Source organism: Malus sylvestris, chromosome 12 (genome assembly GCF_916048215.2).
Source record: "Malus sylvestris chromosome 12, drMalSylv7.2, whole genome shotgun sequence".
NCBI classification, from domain to species: Eukaryota; Viridiplantae; Streptophyta; class Magnoliopsida; order Rosales; family Rosaceae; genus Malus; species Malus sylvestris.
Window position 1 is genome coordinate 29,540,499 of NC_062271.1, and position 23,582 is coordinate 29,564,080.

A 23,582-nucleotide genomic window follows, 5' to 3' on the forward strand; every position below is an offset into this window, starting at 1 on the left:
CCCCTCTTAATCTTAATCCTAGATAAATGGCAGAGAAATGACGTTTAAAATTGAAAGATCAACTGAAACCACATGGTTTGTGGAAGGAGCAGGACTAAAACAATCAATATATAATATGCAATTGGCAGAGAGAGGCCTTTGTGCTGAATGAATTGTCCCTAGTTATCTCGTACTACCCAATGATCGATACGAACGGCAGCTGCCAATCAAACTGCAACAACACAAACAACCAACAAAGACATGACCAACATCGATTTAATTATAAAGAATCTTAAAAAAAAATTGAGAGATCAATGTTAAATATTGATGCAAGTGCAAACGAAAGGTGGAGTGGTTAACATAAAGTATGCTTTTTATTTGAGAATCCAGACAACAAAAGTCCATTACTTTATTAGAATCCAAAATTTCGTCTTCTCACTTGAAGATTAACGATACCTATATAAAGAGTAGATATCAAAATGCTAAATATATTCATTTGTTATTCCTTTTTTTATATCAAATTGAAAATTAGTTATCATATAATTTTTTATCACTGAATGACCAATAAAACATTTCAGTAACTTTGTTATACCAAGTTTAATACTTTATTATACTAACTTCTATAAATTAAAATCTTGGTGCTTAGAAATGTTAAAATTTCGCTTTTATTGTTAATGTGATGAGTAATAACTTATTATTATTTTTATTTTATGAAAAGACAAAATCTATCCAAAATCCTAATTAAAATCCAGAAGATATGGATGCAACAATATTGTCTGAGGTCACTTTCCCATCATGTCACTTGAATTTGACTCAAATGTGGGTAAGCTTTCTCTTCAGTTAAAACAGTGAGTGTATTTTTGTGACTTGTGAGCACTAAAATCTCTCTTTATCTCTTCATATAATCTCAAATATGTTTGCTTAAAAGCAAAAGAGAAAACTCGATTCATGAAATAAAATGTGAGAGAGAGAGGAGAAAAATTTGTGTAGGATACCCAGACTACGTCATTTGCAATCGTAGGTATGCTCTCCTAAAAATTTAACTTCCTATATATTGGTTTTATTCAACACCCATCCATACCGGTTCTATTCAATGTGATAGATGACCTAATGTGACAGTCCTACTAAAATTTTTTACGGGAGAGAGATAAATAATTACTTAAAGAAAAATAAGGGGAAGGTGAATGGTACATGGCATGAGGTTTTGGATCTTGTGGTGCTTTTAAAAGGAAAAAAATGGAAAGAGAAAACGAAAATAGGCTAGCTGGTAGTCAAGTAAGGAATACTAGAAAAGGTGAGTCCATGTACTATACATCATGTATAGCCCACAAAGGTAGGAATCTTACCTTAGAGCTTCCCTCCTCACTCTCCAAAATAAAAATTTGAGCAACCCCTCCATTGGGTTCTCTTCTATTTAAAGGGGAAGAAAGGGTGCAATGGATTCATAAGATCCTCCAAAAATTCAAATTAAAAAAAAAAAATGGATGTTGAAAAGCTTGAGAGTGATGCAATGGATGGTGTTTCTCAGTTGCAGAAGCAGCTGATTGACTACTCAGCTTCACTCTTTGAGGAGGTCAGTATATATACGTATGTATAGGATGATATATATTTATATACAGGTGGACTTGTGTGCTTGTTTTTGCAGATTTTTGGGTTGGATTTTCTATTATTTTTGGGTGATAAGTTTGTTTTTTCTTTTGTGTGAAGGCATTTCTGGATGAACAGTTCAACCAACTTCAGCAGCTGCAAGATGAGAATAACCCAGACTTTGTAGTTGAAGTGGTGTCTCTTTTCTTTCAAGATGCTGAGAGGCTTGTTAATGAACTCGCAAAAGCTCTGTAAGAATTCATAGAACTCTCCCATCATTAATATTCAAGTTTTTATAATCTTTTTTAAAGTAGTTTTCTTTCCTTGGTAGGGTTTTCTACAGTCAGGATCTCTTCATTCTTTTTTCTTTTATTTTTTTAATTTTTGGGTGCAGAGATCAGCAGTGTGTTAACTATAAATTTGTGGATAAAAGTGTTCACCAATTGAAGGGTAGCAGCTCCAGGTATATATAATATATATGTTGTTTCAATTGAAAAAAAATATATATGAAGTAATTTCCATTAGTTTTATTAGTTTTGATGAAATGAAGATTTAAGTATGACTTAAAAGCTCCATTAATTTGGATGATTTGTTTTTTTAATTTGGAAGGTTTGTCAATTATCATCAAGCAGATATGCCATATATCAGAAAGTATAGTCCAAGTTTTTAAGTTATTTATTTCTTGGAAAATTGGAAGATGGTCATTCTTTCCTACTTTGTTCAACATGAAGAAATGTACATTGAAAATATAACATTTCCAAAGTATTTCAGTTGTATACGTTTCTTCTTCTGTTGGTGTTTGAGGAAGAAAACTGTTCCTTGAAATAACAGCATTGGTGCTCAGAGAGTTCAGAGGGCATGCATTGCATTCCGGAACTTCTCCGAGGAGCAGAACGTCGAAGGGTAAATAAAATTTAATCTTTCTCTACCATGATTGTAAAAATATTCAGATTTTGAACCCTACTTTAGTAACATTATGAAGATTTGCGTATCTATCTGAAATTTTGAATCATAAATTTAATATTGGTGTAGGTGCGTAAAATGTCTGCAGCAAGTGAAGCATGAGTATTTACTTGTGAAAAATAAACTGGAAAATCTTTTCGAGGTAAGTAGTAGAAATATTTGTTTCATATTATATCAAACCTTTTCCCTAGGTCTCAGTCTCAAAGCCTTGATGTTCTATTTTTGTTCACATGTAGCTGCAGAGACAGGTTGTGGCGGCCGGCAGTTCGCTTCCAAGGTAATGCAAAATGGTGAGATCCAGTGAAGAGGGGAACTTTATGATTAACAGCAGATTAAATAACTGAGGGAAGCGCATTGTGGGGCTGTTGCTAGATATTCAGAAAAGCTATGCTGTTTTTACTTTCTTCTTTTTATTTATCTGATCTCCTATGTGGTTGAGCATCCAAATTGCTTGGGGCTCAAAAGGAGTTGAGCTGAGCTGAGCTGAGATCTTATGGCAAATAATGTGAATTAATGAATCTTTCCACCTCTAAATTTGTGGTAGAAGTTTCCTATGCAAATAATACGTTTGTTGTTCGCATAAAAAAAACCAAATGATAACAAGTCACCATCTGCACTTTTTCTCTGATATGGGAGCTAGAGTGGTAAACTTTGAGTACAATCAATAGTAAAAACCAATTTCTCAAATCTAATAACTAATACAATGAAAGTTACTTTTTCATATTTCAAGTAGGATCACCCAAGGGAAAGCCAACATAATAATTCATTTTTTATAAGATATAATCTAAACTAATTTAGTTTACAAAAAGGAAAAGGTAAGGTGGGGAACTCAAATATTTTTTTAACAAACAATATTATTTATACTAAGGGGTACGAGAGTGGGTTAATCCTCACAATAGGCTAGTAATGTGGTTCAAATTCATTTTTGACGAGAATCGAATCTAAGATCTCTCATTTACCAGTAAAGAGAAACATCACTAAGTGGCACATGAAGAATTCAAACTTAAATGTAAAGAGACAGACACATTACCTCGATCGATCTATTGAATTACCCTAAATCTGAAGAAAAAAAAACACAATCATTTGTGGTTGTGGAAATTTATGAGGAAGTTTTCATCATTATGAAAGAGGGTATTGTGCCACATTATCATAAGTTTGATAAAGACGTTTCTTTTTCTTTTCAATGTTTCCATCAAAAAGAGGAAATTGGTGGCTTCTCTGCCAAAAACTATTGGAGCACTCCTCTCATATATTTACCCAAACAAATTAGAAGAGAAAAACTTAAGATTATTCTATAATTTAAGAAAAACTTAATAACCTCGGTTCTATAATATTTTTGGCAGGTCCTAACTCGTGGATAATTTGTTAAACTAATAATTTACTAAATTTATAAGATAAACATTATCAAAAAAAAAAATATATATATATATATATATTTAAATAGATCCCATGTACTATACAACTTAATAATTTCCAGATACATAATGTTTATGCTTTGTCTATGAGACTTTCTTAAAATATGACTCAGTCATTATTTGTTTCTTCTTGGAAATTGATGTCACATTGGATCTCAAAAATTGGAATAATATAGTACATTGAACAATGTACAATCTATTTTTTAAAAGAAAAAAAGTAAATTTATGAATTTTACTTGATTAAACAAATATATAGAATTGTTAGTTTGTAAAATGAAAAACTAAATACAATGTATAATATTTAAATAAAAATAAAACTATCTTGAATTGATAAATCAATAAGTTATTAGTCAATCTATAAATTAAATTATTAATTTGTCGGTTATTTAATATTCCACTAAATTAATAGATTTCTTGACCCCAAGGCTAGTAATTTATAAAAGTTGATCTGTATAAGGTCAAGTTACACTCAAATATTTTAATGAGGCGTGGGATAATCTCAGGACACTCTGGATGGAGAGCAGTGTGGAAACAAATGCCATTAATTATATATTACATATACATGCATGCTGTAGTGCCAAAGTATCTTCTATATATGATTTTGTGCTCCTTGGTCCAACTGTATCTAATATTTTTGTATTTTTATTTTTCCATGTTCCAAAGATGAACCACTTTTTTCTTCCTTCTTATTTATATTTTAAATAAAATGAGGTACGGATAGACACCTCTAAACGTTGACAACTATGCACCTACATTTGAAGGGCAAGTAGTAGGCATATATTATGAACTCAACATATCCATATAATTCCATGATTCCAATCCTTATTCATGATTTGGTCGAGTAGGATGATAGAGATATCTTCCAACTATTGAACCTGGCTTTAACCAAGTGAACTAAAACGATGTGCTATCTTCTCTACACATAACATCAAATTTCTCTTCTTGTAGTTTAAATTAGATTATTAAATATCATCTTAATCAAATAAGGGAAAACGAAGGGGGCGTGAATGAAAAATGAGAGTTACAAAGGAGGGTAATTATTATAGGTGCAGGCTTAGAGAAAGGACTCTTGTCGAGAATGACTCACATGAAACGGTAAAGTCAAGATTGAGAAAATGGAGAAAGAGCATTCTCAGGCTTATAACTTTCCTTTTAGTTTTTCTTCACTGTCAAACAAAAATGGCTGAGAAAGGTCAACAATGTAACAAAACAAGTTTCAATTATCAAGGAAAAACATCATCAGTTGGGCAGATGATTAATTTATCATTACACTTTGGTTGGGGACCCAATAATCTTTTTTTCCGCAACAAAGCTTGCTACGAAGCAGACTGCTTTTGTTCACCTAATATGTTAGCAAATTCTTCATGATATGCCTTTGGATTTACACTGCTCAGTATCTTCACCATCTTTGATTGATGTTCATCGACCAGTAGCTGCCCGATTACCGATACATCGCCCACGGCCACCACCTTGAGGGGCATAAATTTAAAGGTTGGGTTTAGTTGAGGATGACTGTTACCCAAGATTACGGCACCAAGGATTTCCCCTAGAAATGTATCCTGTGAAAGTAGTGACAGAACTGAAACAATGTAAGTTCATCGACAAAGTGTCATGCATTGAAGATAATACTCCCATTCCGGAACTATAGAAACTTGAATTGAATCAGATGGAATAATTAACAGAACAGGATTAAAAAGAATTTTCTTTAGATACATAGCTGTGTTTGTGGAAATTTACCATGTGACGGTATCTGTCATGCTTCTGCTTCAGTTTCCATAACCTTGAAAGTAGATCCCGGGCAAATACAGCTTCAGGAGTCGTATCTGTTAGATTTAATTTATCAAGAATATTCTGGAAGGAACTGACTTGCTTCTGTATCCCCAATGAAATCAATGTTATGTTCAGTTTCGAATCTAAAACTGCTTTTGCTGCCAATGGGTCAAGAAACATGTTGAATTCCGCATATTTGTTTGAAGGAACAGTGAACAGATTCCCTTGCTCGTTACCATGGCGAATGTGTCCCCCAACAATATATACATCCTGCAGGGAAATTATAACAATGAAAATGTCAATCCAATAGAAAGGCATGACATACAAATTCAGGCTTAATTTTCCAAAGCGATGACATTTACCTCGACCACTGAGTCTGAGTTCTCAAAAGGAATGATTTCGGCTAAATTTGTCAAAGGTCCATTGGTCAACAAAGTAATCTTGGATCCTGGATCGAGTGATTTTACAATGGACTTCCAAACATCTATTGCAGTTGGCTGTCCAAGTCCGGGGAATTCCTTGGTTGCTAGTCTGTATCTGAAATAGACACAAAGAAGCCATATATTAAATATGCCTATCATGCACCTAAATTCTTAAACAACATCATAACTAAATGTCTGCTAAGTTAAATAGACAGTACTACCTCCTAGGACTACGAGGTAAGGCACGAGCAAATCCATAGAGTGTGTCAGAGTCCAAGGAGCCACCACTACCCTGAGGAATAGAACTGATGTACGTGCAGTCTCCGAGAGAAGAGAAAGATGAATAAGATTGACCAACTGCAAATACATTTCCAAGACCAACAGGAATATCATCACGGCCCATCATATGCAGGATGTCATATACAACATCTATGGTTGCAGCGGTTGCCCACCCATTAGCACTAACTAGTATTCCCTGGAAACATCATTTTGTATTAGTAAGAGCTATATCTTCAAAGGCATGTATGTCGAAGCCGGAAGCTAATAGCAAAGTCACAACATATAGATACTATTGATTGCATTCAAAGTGTGTAATTGCTAGCATGCCATCCTACAAAACTACTCAGTTAGGCTATTCATTTGTATTAGTGCATGTGTAGCACCAAACCTGGCAAAGCTTACAAAGGCAGTATCGTACCTTGAGGTTGATCCGTTCCACAGGTAATTTTAGGAGATATAGAAGAGCTAGGAAATCCCCGGCACTCATATCCATATCGAAGACTAGGTTTTTTCCCATCAATTTCTTTCCAAAATCTGGTTTTCGAAGTGCACTCTCGTGGAGTGGAAGCTGCGTTCTAATGTTCGGCCGTCCAGTTTTCTTAGGTCGATTTATAACCTGCATTTGACACAATTATGGAAGATCTTATGCTGAATCAAGTACGAAGGTAAAAAGGTTCTCTAACAAAATTTTGTATGTCATAACTGAAAGGACCTAAAATTGATAGATTTTAATCATAAACTTACATCCAAGAAATTGTCGTAGAAATCTTTGACACGAGTACTGTTACTGTCATGATCTCGCTTAGCTTCTGTTGCAACAAGTACGGTAACTGCTTCCGCACCAGTTGTCTCCTTTGTGTAACCATCCTATTAACATTGTCCAAACTCCAGTTAGTTGTTACAACTTAAAAGGCAGCTTTATCAGGAAATCAAAAAACGTATAACAAAGAAACTGGTGTAGTAACTAGAAAGCATACCTGACATTTTCCTTTCCCCTCTTTGACAAGGCAAAACGGATCTTCCATTCCCATCTGAACATGACCGCTATGCACCCCATTCTTCTGTACACCGAACTTTGGGATCAAACGTCCATCAATGAGAGGGTTTGAGCCGTCTGATATTCCATAAGGTCTATTCGAAGTAATCACTGTGAGGTTCATGTACTCCAATTTAGCAAATTCATTTTCTTTGTCATCTCTCTCTGAACTACGCATTTGAGATAACGCTACACCAACCATAAAAGAATCCCACATGCAAAATTGCTGCGAAATTGTCAATAACTCATGAATATATATCAGAGGTAGACATTCAACTTAATATTAAGAAGCAGTGAATAATTACAGAATTTTAGCTCATGCATAGAAGAACAAGATATCATAGGAAACTACCTTATAAAATTCATCATTTGGCCATGTATCACGAACCATTTTCAAGGACTGGAAGCTATATTGTGCCTCATATGTATCCTGTTTCTGCTCAAATGCTTTGAAAAATGGCTCATCTAGAGGAATCGTTCTTGTTGCATCCAGAGGAACAAGCGTGACTGGAATGCCAGAATGCAATACCTGATATGTAAATTACATTACCAATATTGTATTTTAACTAGGCATAGAATGGCCATCAAACAACTATATACCGTGTACGCAGCAACAGGATCTCCAAATATATTGAACTCAGCGTATGGATTGATGTCTTGTCGAAACAGATTACCAATGTCACCACACAGCACTGAAGTTGCATTTTCGGAGCAGGTTGATCTGACAGCACCTCCCATGGCATATATATGCTCAATATTTTTCTTCAGACTAGGATTCGTCATAAGAAAAACGGCTAAATTTGAGTGGGTTCCCATAATAAGCACAGTGATAGGACCTGCAGATATTGCATCTTTCATCACTTGTTGAGCTGTAGGTTGTTGAAGTGGTACATATTTCTTGTCACCCTGGGGAAGTAAAGCCCTGCGTACGCCGTAGTTTGTATTTATATCTAGGTGACCATGTTGGCCTGGTGGTACTGCCTGCTTGTATCTGCAACCGCCGGCTGTGGAGTCGCCCTGTAATCAAGTGCAACCATTGTATGAATGTTATATCAAATGTTGTCGCTTGAGGGTTTCTCTGAAGCGCGATATGCAGAAGAAATTTTGCCTAACGAAAATTCATCACAAGCTTTGTTAGTTCAGGAAAAATTTTGGGCTACAAAAGGTAAGATAAAATGGGCTACAAAGGAGAGATTTTTCAGTGTGACCAGAACACAGGATGTTACACCACGTGAATCTATATAAGTGGTGGGATATGTGCGTTAAAACATTAATAATTTAAAAAATATAATTTCTCACCACTTATATAGACACACGTGGTGTACCACCCGTGTTCTGGTAACAAGAAAAAATTCTCCCTACACAAGGAGACCGGAACACCAATTATTTTCATACACTTGTTCTCATATATCTTCTCTTCGTATCGATAATGATCTACTTGATGATCCCAATATCTTGCGTAGTAACATAATTGGTCACTTTACTATGGCATTGACGGATGATGGTGTTATGTGTGATACGGGTCTTGTTGAAAGATTAATTCGTTCACTAGCGTCAAAATTAGAAAATTCTTCTTTGCTTGCTATCTCGTCTTGGATCTATTTTGCCAAAACAGAAAGAATTTGATGGAGACCTCAATCATAGAATACAAGTTGGATGGATGAAGGGGAAAAGTACATTAGGTGTGTTGTGCGACCGTTGTATGCCATTAAAGCTCAAAGGAAAATTTTACAGGACAGTAATAAGGCCAGCAATGCTTTATGACACGGAATGTTGGCGGTGAAGCATTAACACATACACAAAATGAGTGTAGTGGAGATGAGAATGCTTCGTTGGATGTGTGGGTACAAGAGAAATGATAAGATTAGGAACGAAGATATCCAAGGTAAATTAGGAGTAGCTTGAAGATAAGATGAGAGAAAATCGGTTAAGGTGGTCTGGACATATGAAACGAAGACTTGCAGAGATGCTCTAGTTAAAAGATGTGATTACGAGACAAAGGTTCAGGGCCAAAGAAGTAGAAGAATACTTAGGAAAACTTGGAAACAGACTCTAAAAAAAGATTTGGACTACTTGGACCTAACCAAAAACTTGACACAAAACCAAGTGTAGTGACGTTCTAGAATTCATATAGCCAACCATACTTAGTGAGATAAGACTTTGTTGTTGTTGTTGCTGCTTGCTATTTCGTCTTCTCAAACCATCAAAGACGTACTTTCTATGAAAGCAGATAGTGCTCCAAGCCCTGATGGTTACACTAGTCAATTTTTTCAAGCTTGTTGGGATTTTGTTGGCATAGAGGTTCTTGTATCTTTATTTTGTCTTCTTCAATACAACACAGTAATATCTTTTTCTATGATAGTAACGCTAGAGTGGAAGTGACATTATTGTTTTAATTAAAAAATAATATATATATATATATATATATATATATATATATATATATATATATATATATATACACAACACAGTAATATCTTTTTCTATGATAGTAACGCTGGAGTGGAAGTGACATTATTGTTTTAATTAAAAAATAATATATATATATATATATATATGTAGCTAGGTATATATCTCAAATGTTGATCACTTCTTAACTAAACACACACAAACCTGGTCAATAAGAGGAAGATATCCCCCAACATTTGGAAGGATGGTTCCATTAGGCAAAATGCCACCTTCACCTCCAACACCAACAGGAATGTCGTTGCGATCCATCATAGCAAGAATGTCGTATAAATAATTTACAGCGTGCCCAGCGTCACTCCATCCATTTACATTTACACTAATAGCCTGCAGCGAAAATTAAGTTATGCTCTAGTTAGACAATAGTTTAGCCAACAAGGTACAAATGTTACTCAGAGGAAATTAAAAAGAACACCGTCAAGTCGAATTCTGTCTTGCTTTGCTTCAAGAGATATAAGAGAGCAAGAACATCATCTGTATCCACGTCTGTATCGACAAGAATCCGGCGAGGTTGTGCTTCGACGGGATTTAGCAGAACTCGGAAACATCCGATTACAGTAAGCATCCAAAGCACTCTTCCGAACATCATTGTCATAGTATTGTCAACACACTATGAACAGAACAGAGAAAAGAGAAGGTGCAGTTTTATAGATTTCAAATAACTGAATACTATTGAATCATTTGAAATTCATGTGTCTATTTCTGCACAGATATTAATTTAATTCATTTCTAACACATATTCACGCATTTTGGCAATAAGTAGCAACAAAAATGCCTAAATAGGAATCGAATCCAACATAAAAAGGGCAATATTTTTGTCTATAAAATGGAGAGAATTATCACTAGACTAGTTATGCCAATGAATTAGTGCAGCCCATCTATTCATGCGGACAAAGTAGCATTTACCGACATGAATTACTGCGATTAAATTCATGCACGAGGAAGTTCATGCATTGTATTAGAGAGTAATTTTGGCTTTAATAATATTCCATGTACGTACTAGGAATATATACGAGTCTTCATGAGGATATGGTATTAGGCTCGTTTTGTTGGGATTAGTTGGGTTCTTGCATCACATTAATTTGTGTGATGAGTTCAATGCATGGAAAGGGAGATCAAACATATAAATACTTGTAGAGAATCACAAAACCAGGCAAAAACAAGATAAAACGCTCAAACATCTGCAAATTTTAAAACTAAACGGAGCTTGGTGGTATGTGGTTCTCTTCAAATTTTCAGTCTTGTTGAATTTATGTTGCATCATCTATTAGGTTTTTTCTACGTCTCATGAGTTCTCGCTCGACACAAGATAAGAAAACTAAGATTCTATGGAACGCAATTTTTTTCGATAGCAGAAAATTTTGAAAATCAGAGTTGTGTTCTTCCAATAAATTATTGTGATATGCATAAAATCACACCCAAAAATGGAAGAGAAAATGATTAACAATGTAACTAGACACATGATAATTGTCAAGCAAAAACATCACCAGCTGGGCAGATTTATCATTACTATTTCGTTGGGCACCCGATAATTTTTTTTTCCTCAACAAAGCTTGCTACAACAGCAAACTTCTTTTGTTCACCTAATATGTTAGCAAATTCTTCATGATATGCCTCTGGATTTACACTGCTCAGTATCTTCACCATCTTTGATTGATGTTCATCAACAAGTAGCTGCCCGATCACCGATACATCTCCCTCAGCCACCACCTTGAGGGGCATAAACTTAAAGGTTGGGTTTAGTTGAGGATGACTGCTACCCAAGATTACGGCACCAAGGATTTCCCCTAGATATGTATCCTGTGAAAGTGTGAAGTGACAGAGTGGAAACAATGTAAGTTCATCGACAAAGTGTCATGCATTGAATGAAGAACCTTAGCACTTTGTGCATTTCAAGTCTATCAAAATAATTATCATCCATCTTAAACTGTCATTTAACTTTAGTTTACCGTAATTGTAATCTATCCTACAGTAATTGTCTGCCAGCTCCAAGGATTTGTGTTGAAACCGCAAGTTTTAATATTTCATATATTTTGCATTCTTGAATAAGAAAATTAACCATCAAGTAATTGAAGATAATACTCCCAATCCAGGACTATAGAAACTTGAATTCAATCAGATGGAAAAATTAACAGAACAGGATAAAAAGAATTTTCTTTGCATACGTAGCTGAGTGTGGAAGTTTACCATGTGAAGGTATCTATGATGCTTCTGTTTCAGTTTCCATAGCCTCGAAAGCAGATGCTGGGCAAATACAGCTTCAGGAGTCGAATCTGTTAGCTTTAATTTATCAAGAATATTCTGAAAGGAACTGACTTGCTTCTGTATCCCCAATGGAATCAATGTTATGTTCAGTTTCGAATCAAAAACTGCTTTTGCAGCCAAAGGGTCAAGAAACATGTTGAATTCTGCATATTTGTTTGAAGGAACAGTAAACAGATTTCCTTGCTCGTTATCATGGCGAATGTGTCCCCCAACAATATATACATCCTGCAGGGAAATCATAACAACGAAAATGTCAATCCAATATAATGGCATGACATACAAATTGACGCTTAATTTTCCAAAGCGACGACATTTACCTGAACCACTGAGTCTGTGTTCTCAGAAAGAATGATTTCGGCTAAATTTGTCAAAGGTCCATTGGTCAACAAAGTAATCTTGGATCCTGGATCGAGTGATTTTACAATGGACCTCCAAACATCTAGTGCAGTTGGCTGTCCAAGTCCGGGGAATTCCTTGGTTGCTAGTCCGTATCTGAAATAGTCATAAAGAAGTGATATCATAAAGGGATCCTATAATAAATCTGCCTATCGGGCACATAGATTAGTATACAACATCATAGCAACGAGATGTCTGCTAGTTTAAATAGACAGTGCTACCTCCTAGGACTACTAGGTAAGGCACGAGCAAATCCATAGAGTGTGTCAGAGTCCAAGGAGCCACCACTACCCTGAGGAATGGAACTGATGTACGTGCAGTCTCCAAGAGAAGTGAAAGATGAATAAGATTGCCCAACTGCAAATACATTTCCTAGACCAACTGGAATATCATCACGGCCCATCATATGCAGTATGTCATAAACAACGTCTATGGTTGCAGCGGTTGCCCACCCATTAGCATTAACAAGTATTCCCTGGAAACATCATTTTGTATTAGTAAGAGCTTTATCTTCATTCTTCAAAGGCATGTATGTCGAACCCGGAAGCTAGTAGCAAAGTCACAACATATAGTTGTATTCAAATTGTGTAATTTCTAGCATGCTGCCCTACAATGCTACTCAGTTAGGCTATTCATTTGAATTAGTGCATGCGTAGCACTAAACCTCACAAAGCTTACGGTATCGTACCTTGAGGTTGATCCTTTCCACAGGTAATTTTAGGAGATATAGAAGAACTACAAAGTCCCCAGCACTCATATCCATATCAAATACTAGAGCTTTACCCATCAATTTCTTTCCGAAATCTGGTTTGTGAAGTACACTCTCGTGGAGTGGAAGCTGTGTTCTAATATTCGGCCGTTCAGTTTTCTTAGGTCGATTTATAACCTGCATTTGACACAATTATGGAGGTTATCATTCTGAATCAAGTACAAAGGGGAAAAATTTCTCCAACAAACTTTTGTATGTCATAACTGAAAGGACCTAAAATTGATAATTTTAATCATATACTTACATCCAAGAAACTGTCGTAGAAATATTTGGCACGAGTACTGTTACTGTCATGATCTCGCTTAGCTCCTGTTGCAACAAGTACGCTAACTGCTTCCACACCAGTTGTCTCCTTTGTGTAACCATCCTATTAGCTTTGTCTAAACTTCAGTTAGTTGTTACAACTTAAAAAGGCATAGAGTTATCAAGAAATCAATAAACGTATAACAAAGAAACTGGTGTAGTAACTGAAAGCATACCTGACATTTTCCTTTCCCCTCTTTGACAAGGCAAAACGGGTCTTCCATTCCCATCTGAACATGACCACTATGCACCCCATTCTTCTGTACGCCAAACTTTGGGATCAAACGCCCATCGATGAGAGGGTTTGAGCCGTCAGATATTCCATAAGGTCTGTTTGAAGTAATCACTGTGAGGTTCATGTACACAAATTTAGCAAATTCATTTTCTCTGTGATCTCTCTCTAAACTACGCATTTGAGATAACGCTGCACCAACCATAAAAGCATCCCAGATGCAAAATTCCTGCGAAATAGTCAATAACTCATGAATAGACATCAGAGGTAGACATTCATCTTAATATTAAGAATCATTGCATAATTGCAGATTTTTAGCTCATACATAGAAGAAGATATCATAGGAAACTACCTTATAAAATTCATCGTTCGACCATGTATCACGAACCATTTTCAAGGACTGGAAGCAATAATGTGCCTCAAACGTATCCTGTTTCTGCTCAAATGCTTTGAAAAAGGGCTCATCTAGAGGAATCGTTCTTGTTGCATCCAGAGGAACGAGCGTAACTGGAATACCAGAATGCAATACCTGATATGCCCATAATCAATACCAATATTGTACTTTAACTGAGCACAGAATGACCATCAAACAACTATATACCGTGTATGCAGCAAAAGGATCTCCAAAGATATTGTACTCTCCATATGGGTCGCTGTCTTGTCGAAACAGATTACCAATGTCACCGCACAGCACTGAAGAAGCATTTCCGGAGCAAGTTGATCTGACAGCACCTCCCATGGCATATATATGCTTAATATTTTTCTTTAATTGAGGATTCGTCATAAGAAAAATGGCAAAATTCGTCTGAATACCCATAAGAAACACAGTGATGGGACCTGCAGATATCGCGTCTTTCATCACTTGCTGAGCTGTAGGTTGCTGAAGCGGTACATATTTTCTGTTACCCTGTTCATGTAATCACAGAAATAAATACATATATATATATATATAGATATATATTGCTAGATATAACATGACGTTACCTGAGTTTATATAATGATTGCCTAGTTCAACAAACTCTAAATTGTAAAACTAAATCAGGAAAGCAAAATTGGGCTACGATTTGGCACCTTAGGAAGTAAAGCCTTGCGTAAGCCATAGTTTGTATTTACATCTAGACGACCACTTTGGCCCGGTGGTATTGATTGTCTGTATCTACAGCCACCTGCAGTGGACGGTCCCTTTAAACCAAACCCAAAGTTTGGTATGACCGTGACATTCAAACTTATAACAAGCCGTTAAAGTAAATAATCGGTAAACTAGTTTGCTTGAAGTTGAACAATTTTCGGCTATACACACACCTGGTCAATAATAGGAAGATAACCTCCAACATTAGGCTGGATTGTATCATTTGGCAAAATACCACCTTCACCTCCAACACCAACCGGAATGTCATCACGATCCATCACAGAAAGAATGTCATATATATAATTAACAGCGTGCCCTGCATCGTTCCATCCATTTGTATTAATAGTAATTGCCTGCACAAAACTCAATTACCTTACAATCCATCACCATTGACATATAGTTTATGCAAAATAGCACATCGTGACCTTTCTTTGGCCAGCAACAGTTTTCCAAAGTGAAATCAACTGTTACTGCTGTTAATTATGGGTCCGTTTGGCAGTGTTTCTAGACGGGCTAAAATCACTTTCTGACAACCAAAAACGCTTATGACTGCAATTGGCAGAGCAAAGTTAAAAGTGATATATGAGTCATATAAGTGTTTCCTGAACAAGCACATGCACTTCCAACTGCTTTTTTCAGAAAGAACTTGGACTAATAACAAAATTTTCAATTTAGAAGCAATTCTATCAAAATTCAAAAACGCTTATGGAAAAAGTGCTTCCTACATAACCAGTTCCAAACAAACCCAACAATTATCTTCAACTTAACATGAATTATCAAATTCAGTCTACAGTGAAGTGCACCAATTCTGTGTGAAGCTTAAAGAATCAAAATTTACAACATTTCTAGGACGAAAAATTGATGAAATGCAGGAAAAGGAGAAGAAGATGAAACCTTTAAGTCGAATTCCGTCTTGTTTTGCTTCAAGAGATAAAAGAAAGCAAGAACATCGTCAACGTTCACATCTGTATCTACCAGAATCCGGTGAGGGTGAGCTTCCACTGGGTTTAGCTGCACAACTCCAAGCCATCCAATCAAAGTCAGCATCCAAACAGCTCTTCCCACCATCATCGTCCTCTTCAATGTGATATCCCGGTTCCAATTCCAAGTGGGGAAGATGCAAGTTCAACTTACCAGCTTGACTTTTTAAGTCCAATCAAAAACATTAAAATACTAGTTTTTAGTTTTCCGTAAACAAAATTTTGGACAGAATCTTAACTTTTTATTATTTATTAGAGAATGTTTTTCTCACTATCCTCGATTGATGTGATGTTTATTACATTATTTATTACTATTAAATAACTTTAAATTTCGAAATTTGTCTAATGGACAAACAAAAATTTCAAAATTTAAATTCATTCTACAAAAAATAAATTAAATGATGAGCATTACCACTTCTTGAGGATAGTGAACTGATCACCAAGCAAATCTCGAGACACGCTGCAACACGACCCGACATCACTTGGCAAACCAGGTTAATAGCACTCAACATTATGTGTCAATGGACTCGTTTGGAAGCTATGCAACATCACTCGGCAGCTGACAACATGCCCACTAAGTATTTGACAAAATGCTCCCAAAAAAAATAAAAGAAAAAGAATTTGGCAGGCTTAGCGCACTATTTCCGTCTAACTCTTGATTTTACTTTGAATTGTTCAGTTTAAAATTGTTAAAAAGAAAAATTAAAAGTGAAAGGTAATGTGCAAAAAATAATTTCCTTAAACTATATCTGAATTTGAAAAAAAAAATTAAAATGTCCTTAATTAAAAATATGGTAAATAGAACGGCGCTTATTATACACAAAGAATACTGCATGCATGGATCCTGTGATCTTTTGTTTAAGGGTGGATGGCACCACTTTATATATATACAGTGTTTTAAAAAAGGGCTTAGGCGGCGCCTAGGTGCTAGGCAGTAAAGACCCTTCATGATTTAGGGCAAATCGTTTCGAAAAATCGGTCTGCAGTTAGGCGGTCTTAGGCGGCACCTAGGCGGTTCTCGGCGGATTTGGTTTTTTTATTTATGAATTGTTTGCTTTTTTATTTTTTAGTTTCATGGTGGTATATTTATGGAAATGGTGTACCTAATTTGCAAAGGATAGATTGACTACAAGTTCATCCAATTGTGAATTTGAGAACTTTTGGGGGGGGGGGGGGATACATACAAAAAAAAAAAAAAAAAAAAAAAAACTAGATACAACAACGTTAAATAGTTTAGTCTATGTCCAATCCAATGCAAGGATCATAAACAAAAAGAATTTAGTCTATCATCTAAGAATACTCCTCATTATGATTATATGCTTACTATTTTTTAAATATTGAACTTGTTGGATGGATGTACTTTTTGTATTATTATACTTTTATTTTTGCATTTTGTCATTCTTTTATTATTCATACAAGTTTAGTTTTTTAAAAGTGTAAATAGACACTTATTTACAAGATATATGATAAATTTACATAAATCCGTCTAAACCGCCTAGGCCAGGCCCCGTCTAACCGCCTATGCACTAAACTCCTGCCCGCCGCTCAACTAGCGTTTAGCATTTTTTTAGAACCTTGTATATATATATCAACCATGTGCTGCATAAGATGAACAAATAATTGTTTTGCCAATTTTAAATTTATATTTCAGAATTCCCAAATGCTATGGGGTGTTCAACGATGGGGATATTGTAGGGGTTGCCAAACTTTATAATGAACAAAATTCATGCACAAGGAAGTCTGTGCATTGTATTAGAAAGTAATTTTGGATTTTAATAATGTTTCACGTACGTACTAGGAATTTCGAAGAGTCATCATAAGTATTGGTATTAGGTTCATTGTGTTGGGACAAATTGAGTTCATGCATCACGTTAATTTGTGTGGTGAGTACAATGTATGCGAAGGGATATCATGCGCATAAATACTTGTAGAGAACCACAAACTACCAAGATCAGAACCTTTTGCGGATTTTAAAGGTAAACGGAGCTTGGTAGTATGTGGTTCTCTTCATTTTTTCAGTCTTGTTCAATTTACGTTGCATCGTCTATCTTGACACAATAAAAAATCCAAAAATAAAATAAAATTAAAAAAACGAAGATTCTATGGAACGCAAATTTTTATTCGATAGTTGAAAATTACAGAGTTGTGTTTCTTCCAAAAATTGATTGTGATGAGCATAAAATTACAGCCAAAAATGGAAGAAGAGCACATGATTAACAATGCAACTAAATACATGATAATTGTCAACCAAAAGCATCATCTGCTGGGCAGAAGAATAAATTATCATTACTATGAATCAACGGCCGCGATGATGTGAATCCGGATCCCCGATTTGGTCCTGGGCACCCGATAACCATATTTTCCTCAACAAAGCTTGCTACGACAGCAGACTGCTTTTGTTCACCTAATATGTTAGCAAATTCTTCATGATATGCCTCTGGATTTACACTGCTCAGTATCTTCACCATCTTTGATCGATGTTCATCAACGAGTAGCTGCCCGATTACTGAAACGTCTCCCTCGGCCACCACCTTGAGAGGCGTAAACTTAAAGGTTGGGTTTAGTTGAGGATGACTGCTTCCCAAGATTACGGCACCAAGGATTTCCCCTAGAAATGTATCCTGTGAAAGTGGGAAGTTAACACAATGGAAACCATGTAAGTTCATCGACAAAGTGTCATGCATTAGATATACAGCTGAGTGTGTGGAAGTTTACCATGTGACGGTATCTATGATGCTTCTGTTTCAGTTTCCATAGCCTCGAAAGCAGATGCCGGGCAAATACAGCTTCAGGAGTCGAATCTGTTAGCTTTAATTTATCAAGAATATTCTGGAAGGAACTGACTTGCTTCTGTATCCCCAATGGAATCAATGTTATGTTCAGTTTCGAATCAAAAACTGCTTTTGCAGCCAAAGGGTCAAGAAACATGTTGTATTCCGCATATTTGTTTGAAGGAATAGTGAACAGATTTCCTTGCTCGTTATCATGGTGAATGTGTCCCCCAACAATATATACATCCTGCAGGGAAATCATAACAATGAAAATGTCAATCCAATATAAAGGCATGACATACAAATTCAGGCTTAATTTTCCAAAGCGATGGCATTTACCTCGACCACTGAGTCTGAGTTCTCAAAAGGAATGATTTCGGCTAAATTTGTCAAAGGTCCATTGGTCAACAAAGTAATCTTGGATCCTGGATCGAGTGATTTTACAATGGACTTCCAAACATCTAGTGCAGTTGGCTGTCCGAGTCCGGGGAATTCCTTGGTTGTGAATCCGTATCTGAGATAGACATAAAGAAGCCATGTAATAAATCTGCCTATCATGCGCATAGATTCATACACAACATCATTGCAACTAGATGTCTACTAGTTTAAATAGATAGCGCTACCTCCTAGGACTACGAGGTAAGGCATGAGCAAATCCATAGAGTGTGTCAGAGTCCAAGGAACCACCACTACCCTGAGGAATGGAACTGATATATGTGCAGTCTCCGAGAGAAGAGAATGATGAATAAGATTGACCAACTGCAAATACATTTCCAAGACCAACAGAAATATCATCACGGCCCATCATATGCAGTATGTCATAAACAACATCTATGGTTGCAGCGGTTGCCCACCCATTAGCACTAACTAGTATTCCCTGGAAACATCATTTTGTATTAGTAAGAGCTATATCTTCAAAGGCTTGTATGTCGAATCCGGAAGCTAGTAGCAAAGTCACAACACATACTATTCAAAATGTGTAATTGCTAGCATGCCACCCTACAAAGGTACTCAGTTAGGCTATTCATTTGTATTAGTGCATCTGCAGCACCAAACCTCACAAAGCTTACAAAGGCAGTATCGTACCTTCAGGTTGACCCGTTCCACAGGTAATTTTAGGAGATATAGAAGAACTAGGAAGTCCCCAGCGCTCATATCCATATCAAATATGAGGGCCTTACCCATCAATTTCTTTCCAAAATCTGGTTTGTGAAGTACACTCTCATGGAGTGGAAACTGTGTTCTAATATTCGGCCGTCCAGTTTTCTTAGGTCGATTTATAACCTGCATTTGACACAATTATGAAGTTATCATTCTGAATCAAGTACAAAGGGAAAAAAGTTCTCCAACAAACTTTTGTATGTCGTACCGGAGAGGACCCAAAATTGATAGATTTTGATCATAAACTTACATCCAAGAAACTGCCATAGAAATCTTTGGCACGAATGCTGTTGCAATCACGATCTCGCTTAGCTCCAGTTGCAACAAGTACGGTAACTGCTTCCGCACCAGTTGTCTCCTTTGTATAACGATCCTATTAGCATTGTCCAAACTTCAGTTAGTTGTTACAATTAAAAGGCGTAGGGTTATTAAGAAATCAATAAACGTATTATAGAGAAACTGGTGTAGTAACTGAAAGCACACCTGACATTTTCCCTTCCCCTCTTTGATGAGGCAAAACGGGTCTTCCATTCCCGTCTGAACATGACCACTATGCACCCCATTCTTCTGTACACCGTACTTTGGGATCAAATGCCCATCAATGAGAGGGTTTGAGCCGTCTGATATTCCATAAGGTCTGTTTGAAGTAACCACTGTGAGGTTCATGTACTCCAATTTAGCAAATTCATTTTCTCTGTGACCTCTCTCTAAACTATGCATTTGAGATAATGCTACACCAACCATAAAAGGATCCCACAAGCAAAATTCCTGCGAAATAGTCAATAACTTATGAAATATATCATAGGAAACTACCTCTCTCTAAACTATGCATTTGACATTCATCTTAATATTAAGATTCAAGAATCAGTGTATAATTGCAGAATTTTAGCTCATACATAGAAGAATAAGATATCATAGGAAACTACCTTATAAAATTCATCATTCGACCATGTATCACGAACCATTTTCAAGGACTGGAAGCAATATTGTGCCTCATATGTATCCTGTTTCTTCTCAAATGCTTTGAAAAAAGGCTCATCTAGAGGAATCGTTCTTGTTGCATCCAGAGGAACGAGCGTGACTGGAATGCCAGAATGCAATACCTGATATGTCTATAATCTTTACCAATTTTGTACTTTAACTTAGCATAGAATGTCCATCAAACAACAATTTACCGTGTACGCAGCAAAAGGATCTCCAAAGATGTTGTACTCTCCATACGGATTGCTATCTGGGCGAAATAGATTACCAATGTCACCACACAGCACTGAAGTGGGATTTCCGGAGCAGGTTGATCTCACAGCACCTCCCATGGCATATATATGCTTAATATTTTTCTTCAAATGAGGATTCGTCATAAGAAAAATGGCAAAATTCGTCTGAATACCCATAAGAAACACAGTGATGGGACCTGCAGATATCGCGTCTTTCATCACTTGTTGAGCCGTAGGTTGCTGAAGCGGTACATATTTTCTGTTACCCTGTTCATTGTAAACACAGGAATATATAGTTGCCAGATATAACATGACGGTACCTGAGTTTATATAATGATTGCCTAGCTCAACAAACTTTAAATTGGAAAACTAAATCAGGAAAACAAAATGAGGGTACAATTTGGTACCTTAGGAAGTAAACCCTTGCGCATACCATAGTTTGTATTTACATCTAGACGACCACTTTGACCCGGTGGTATTGATTGTCTGTATCTACAGCCACCTGCAGTGGATGGTCCCTGTAAACAAAATCCAAAGTTTGGTATGACCGTGACATTCAAACCTATAACAAGCTGTTAACGTAAATAATTGGCAAACTAGTTTGGTTGAAGTTGAACACTTTTCGGTTATACACACACCTGGTCAATAATAGGAAGATAACCTCCAACATTAGGCTGGATGGTGTCATTTGGAAAAATACCACCTTCACCTCCAACACCAACCGGAATGTCATCACGATCCATCACAGAAAGAATGTCATATACATAATGAACAGCGTGCCCGGCATCACTCCATCCATTTGTATTAACAGTAATTGCCTGCACAAACCTCCATTACCTTACAATCTATCACCATTGACATATAGTTCATACAAAATGGCACATCATGATCTTTCTTTGGCCAGCAACAGTTTTTCCAAAGTGAAATCAACTATTACTGCTGTTAATTATGGATCCTTTTAGCGGTGTTTCTAGGGCTAAAATCACTTTCTGACAACCAAAACGCTTATGACTTCTCTTGGCATAAAAAAGTTAAAAGTGCTTTATGGGTCATATAAGTGCTTCCTGAATAAGCACAGGCACTTCCAACTGCTTTTTTCAGAAATAACTTGGACTTGTAATAAAATTTTCAATTTAGAAACAATTCCATCAAAATTCAAAAACGCTTATAGCAAAAGTGCTTCCTACATAACCAGTTCCAAACAAACCCAATAATTATCTTCAACTTAACATGAATTATCAAATTCGGTTTACAGTAAAGTGCCCCGATTTTGTCTGAAGCTTAAAGAATCATATCTACAACATTTCTAGGACGAAAAATTGATGAAATGCAGGAAAAAAAATAAAAAAAAAGAGGAGAAAAAGATGAAACCTTTAAGTCGAATTCCGTCTTGTTTTGCTTCAAGAGATAAAATAAAGCAAGAACATCGTCAACGTTCACATCTGTATCGACAAGAATCCGGTGAGGGTGAGCTTCCACTGGGTTTAGCTGCACAACTCCAAGCCATCCAATCACAGTCAGCATCCAAACAGCTCTTCCCACCATCATCGTCCTCTTCAACGCGATATCTGGGTTCCAATTCCAAGTGGGGAAGATGCGAGTTCAACTTACCAAGTGTTGGATGAACTGATCACTTGGCAAATCTCTGCACGCGCTGCAGCATGAGCCGATATCACTCGGGAACACAGGTTAATGGCACTCAACATTACGCGTTGATATACTCGCTTGGAAGCCGCAGATGAGTGCATGGCCGCCAAGTGTTTGACGAACGCCATTTTATTCTGACATTAACAAATAAATCCTCACTTACTTAGATTCTTAAATATAAAATTGAAGTTTTCAACCGTCAATTATTTTGACAATTTTATAAAATTTTCGTTAAGTAAGAAAAATATGGCAAAAGTACTTTTAATTTTTGTCAATTTATTTGGGTTCATTTTTATTAAATTGAAGATATTTTTGTTGTTTTGACACTTCTTTAACATAAATTTTTTACGAAGTGATCCAAATGATTGAAGGTAGACCAACTCCGGGATCACTTCTATTAATTTTAAATCTTATAAACCAAAATGAGGATTTATGCTATTCTACGAACCATTTTGACTAAAATGCCTTGACGAAATGTTTCACTTAAAAAAACTAAAAGGATCGTCCTATTTCTGTCTAAAAGAAGCTTAGATCTTTTAACAAGGACCCTCCAAAATTAAAATTCAAAATCATAACAATTCATCACTTGCAATATTAACTTATCTATATAAATTATGGGAATGGTTTATGTACTTTTTTTCTCATTTTGGTAGGTTATAGTCTAATAAATATTGAGTCACCCCAGTCAACCCAACTAGAACATTTGTTAATTGATTTGCTGAAATTCCGTGGAATATGAAAATTATGGGGAGGCAGATCCTCTACATACATACAGAGCATACTGATCAAATAATCCTC

At 36.1% G+C, this 23,582-nt stretch overlaps 2 protein-coding genes across 15 annotated transcripts; one reads left to right on the top strand and one right to left on the bottom strand.

Moving 5' to 3' along the window:
• Nucleotides 1–1,266: 1,266 nt before the first annotated feature.
• LOC126591933 (histidine-containing phosphotransfer protein 1-like) lies at nt 1,267–3,063 on the top strand. The gene is made up of 6 exons (XM_050257649.1): nt 1,267–1,552; nt 1,687–1,817; nt 1,961–2,029; nt 2,398–2,469; nt 2,599–2,671; nt 2,766–3,063. Exons 1-6 carry the CDS (start codon nt 1,460–1,462, stop codon nt 2,808–2,810), a joined length of 483 nt encoding a protein of 160 aa, XP_050113606.1. The 5' UTR covers nt 1,267–1,459; the 3' UTR covers nt 2,811–3,063.
• Nucleotides 3,064–5,060: 1,997 nt separating this feature from the next.
• Nucleotides 5,061–22,922, bottom strand: LOC126593262 (nucleoside hydrolase 3-like). Of its 14 annotated transcripts, none has more exons than XM_050259274.1 (12): nt 22,509–22,922; nt 21,776–21,955; nt 21,545–21,655; nt 21,099–21,404; nt 20,850–21,026; nt 20,407–20,691; nt 20,174–20,296; nt 13,267–13,464; nt 12,800–13,053; nt 12,500–12,674; nt 5,682–5,984; nt 5,061–5,503 (listed from the first exon to the last, which is right to left on the bottom strand). In XM_050259274.1, the coding sequence occupies exons 1-12, from the start codon at nt 22,683–22,685 to the stop codon at nt 5,261–5,263; spliced, it is 2,532 nt and encodes an 843-aa protein (XP_050115231.1). In that variant the 5' UTR covers nt 22,686–22,922; the 3' UTR covers nt 5,061–5,260. The 14 variants fall into 14 exon arrangements, 13 of the variants coding, with proteins under 13 accessions (XP_050115231.1, XP_050115230.1, XP_050115233.1 ...); XM_050259272.1 differs by lacking the exons at nt 5,061–5,503; nt 5,682–5,984; nt 20,174–20,296; ... (3 more) ...; nt 21,545–21,655; nt 21,776–21,955 and adding exons at nt 11,242–11,717; nt 12,105–12,407; nt 13,592–13,714; ... (3 more) ...; nt 14,954–15,064; nt 15,185–15,364 and having other exon boundaries at nt 22,509–22,920; XM_050259271.1 differs by lacking the exons at nt 5,061–5,503; nt 5,682–5,984; nt 20,174–20,296; nt 20,407–20,691 and adding exons at nt 11,242–11,717; nt 12,105–12,407; nt 13,592–13,714; nt 13,827–14,111 and having other exon boundaries at nt 22,509–22,919.
• Nucleotides 22,923–23,582: the final 660 nt, after the last annotated feature.

Excerpts from the sequence above, each read along its gene's own strand:
- LOC126591933 (XM_050257649.1), top strand. The coding sequence starts at position 1,460 with ATGGATGTTGAAAAGCTTGAGAGTGATGCAATGGATGGTGTTTCTCAG. Across the intron at positions 1,553-1,686 it reads CAGCTTCACTCTTTGAGGAG|GCATTTCTGGATGAACAGTT; the intron begins GTCAGTATATAT and ends TTTTGTGTGAAG. Across the intron at positions 2,470-2,598 it reads GAGGAGCAGAACGTCGAAGG|GTGCGTAAAATGTCTGCAGC; the intron begins GTAAATAAAATT and ends ATATTGGTGTAG.
- LOC126593262 (XM_050259265.1), bottom strand. The coding sequence starts at position 22,685 with ATGATGGTGGGAAGAGCTGTTTGGATGCTGACTGTGATTGGATGGCTT. Across the intron at positions 21,656-21,775 it reads ATCTTCCTATTATTGACCAG|GGACCATCCACTGCAGGTGG; the intron begins GTGTGTGTATAA and ends TTTTGTTTACAG. Across the intron at positions 19,277-19,385 it reads TTACCTCGTAGTCCTAGGAG|ATACGGATTCACAACCAAGG; the intron begins GTAGCGCTATCT and ends TGTCTATCTCAG.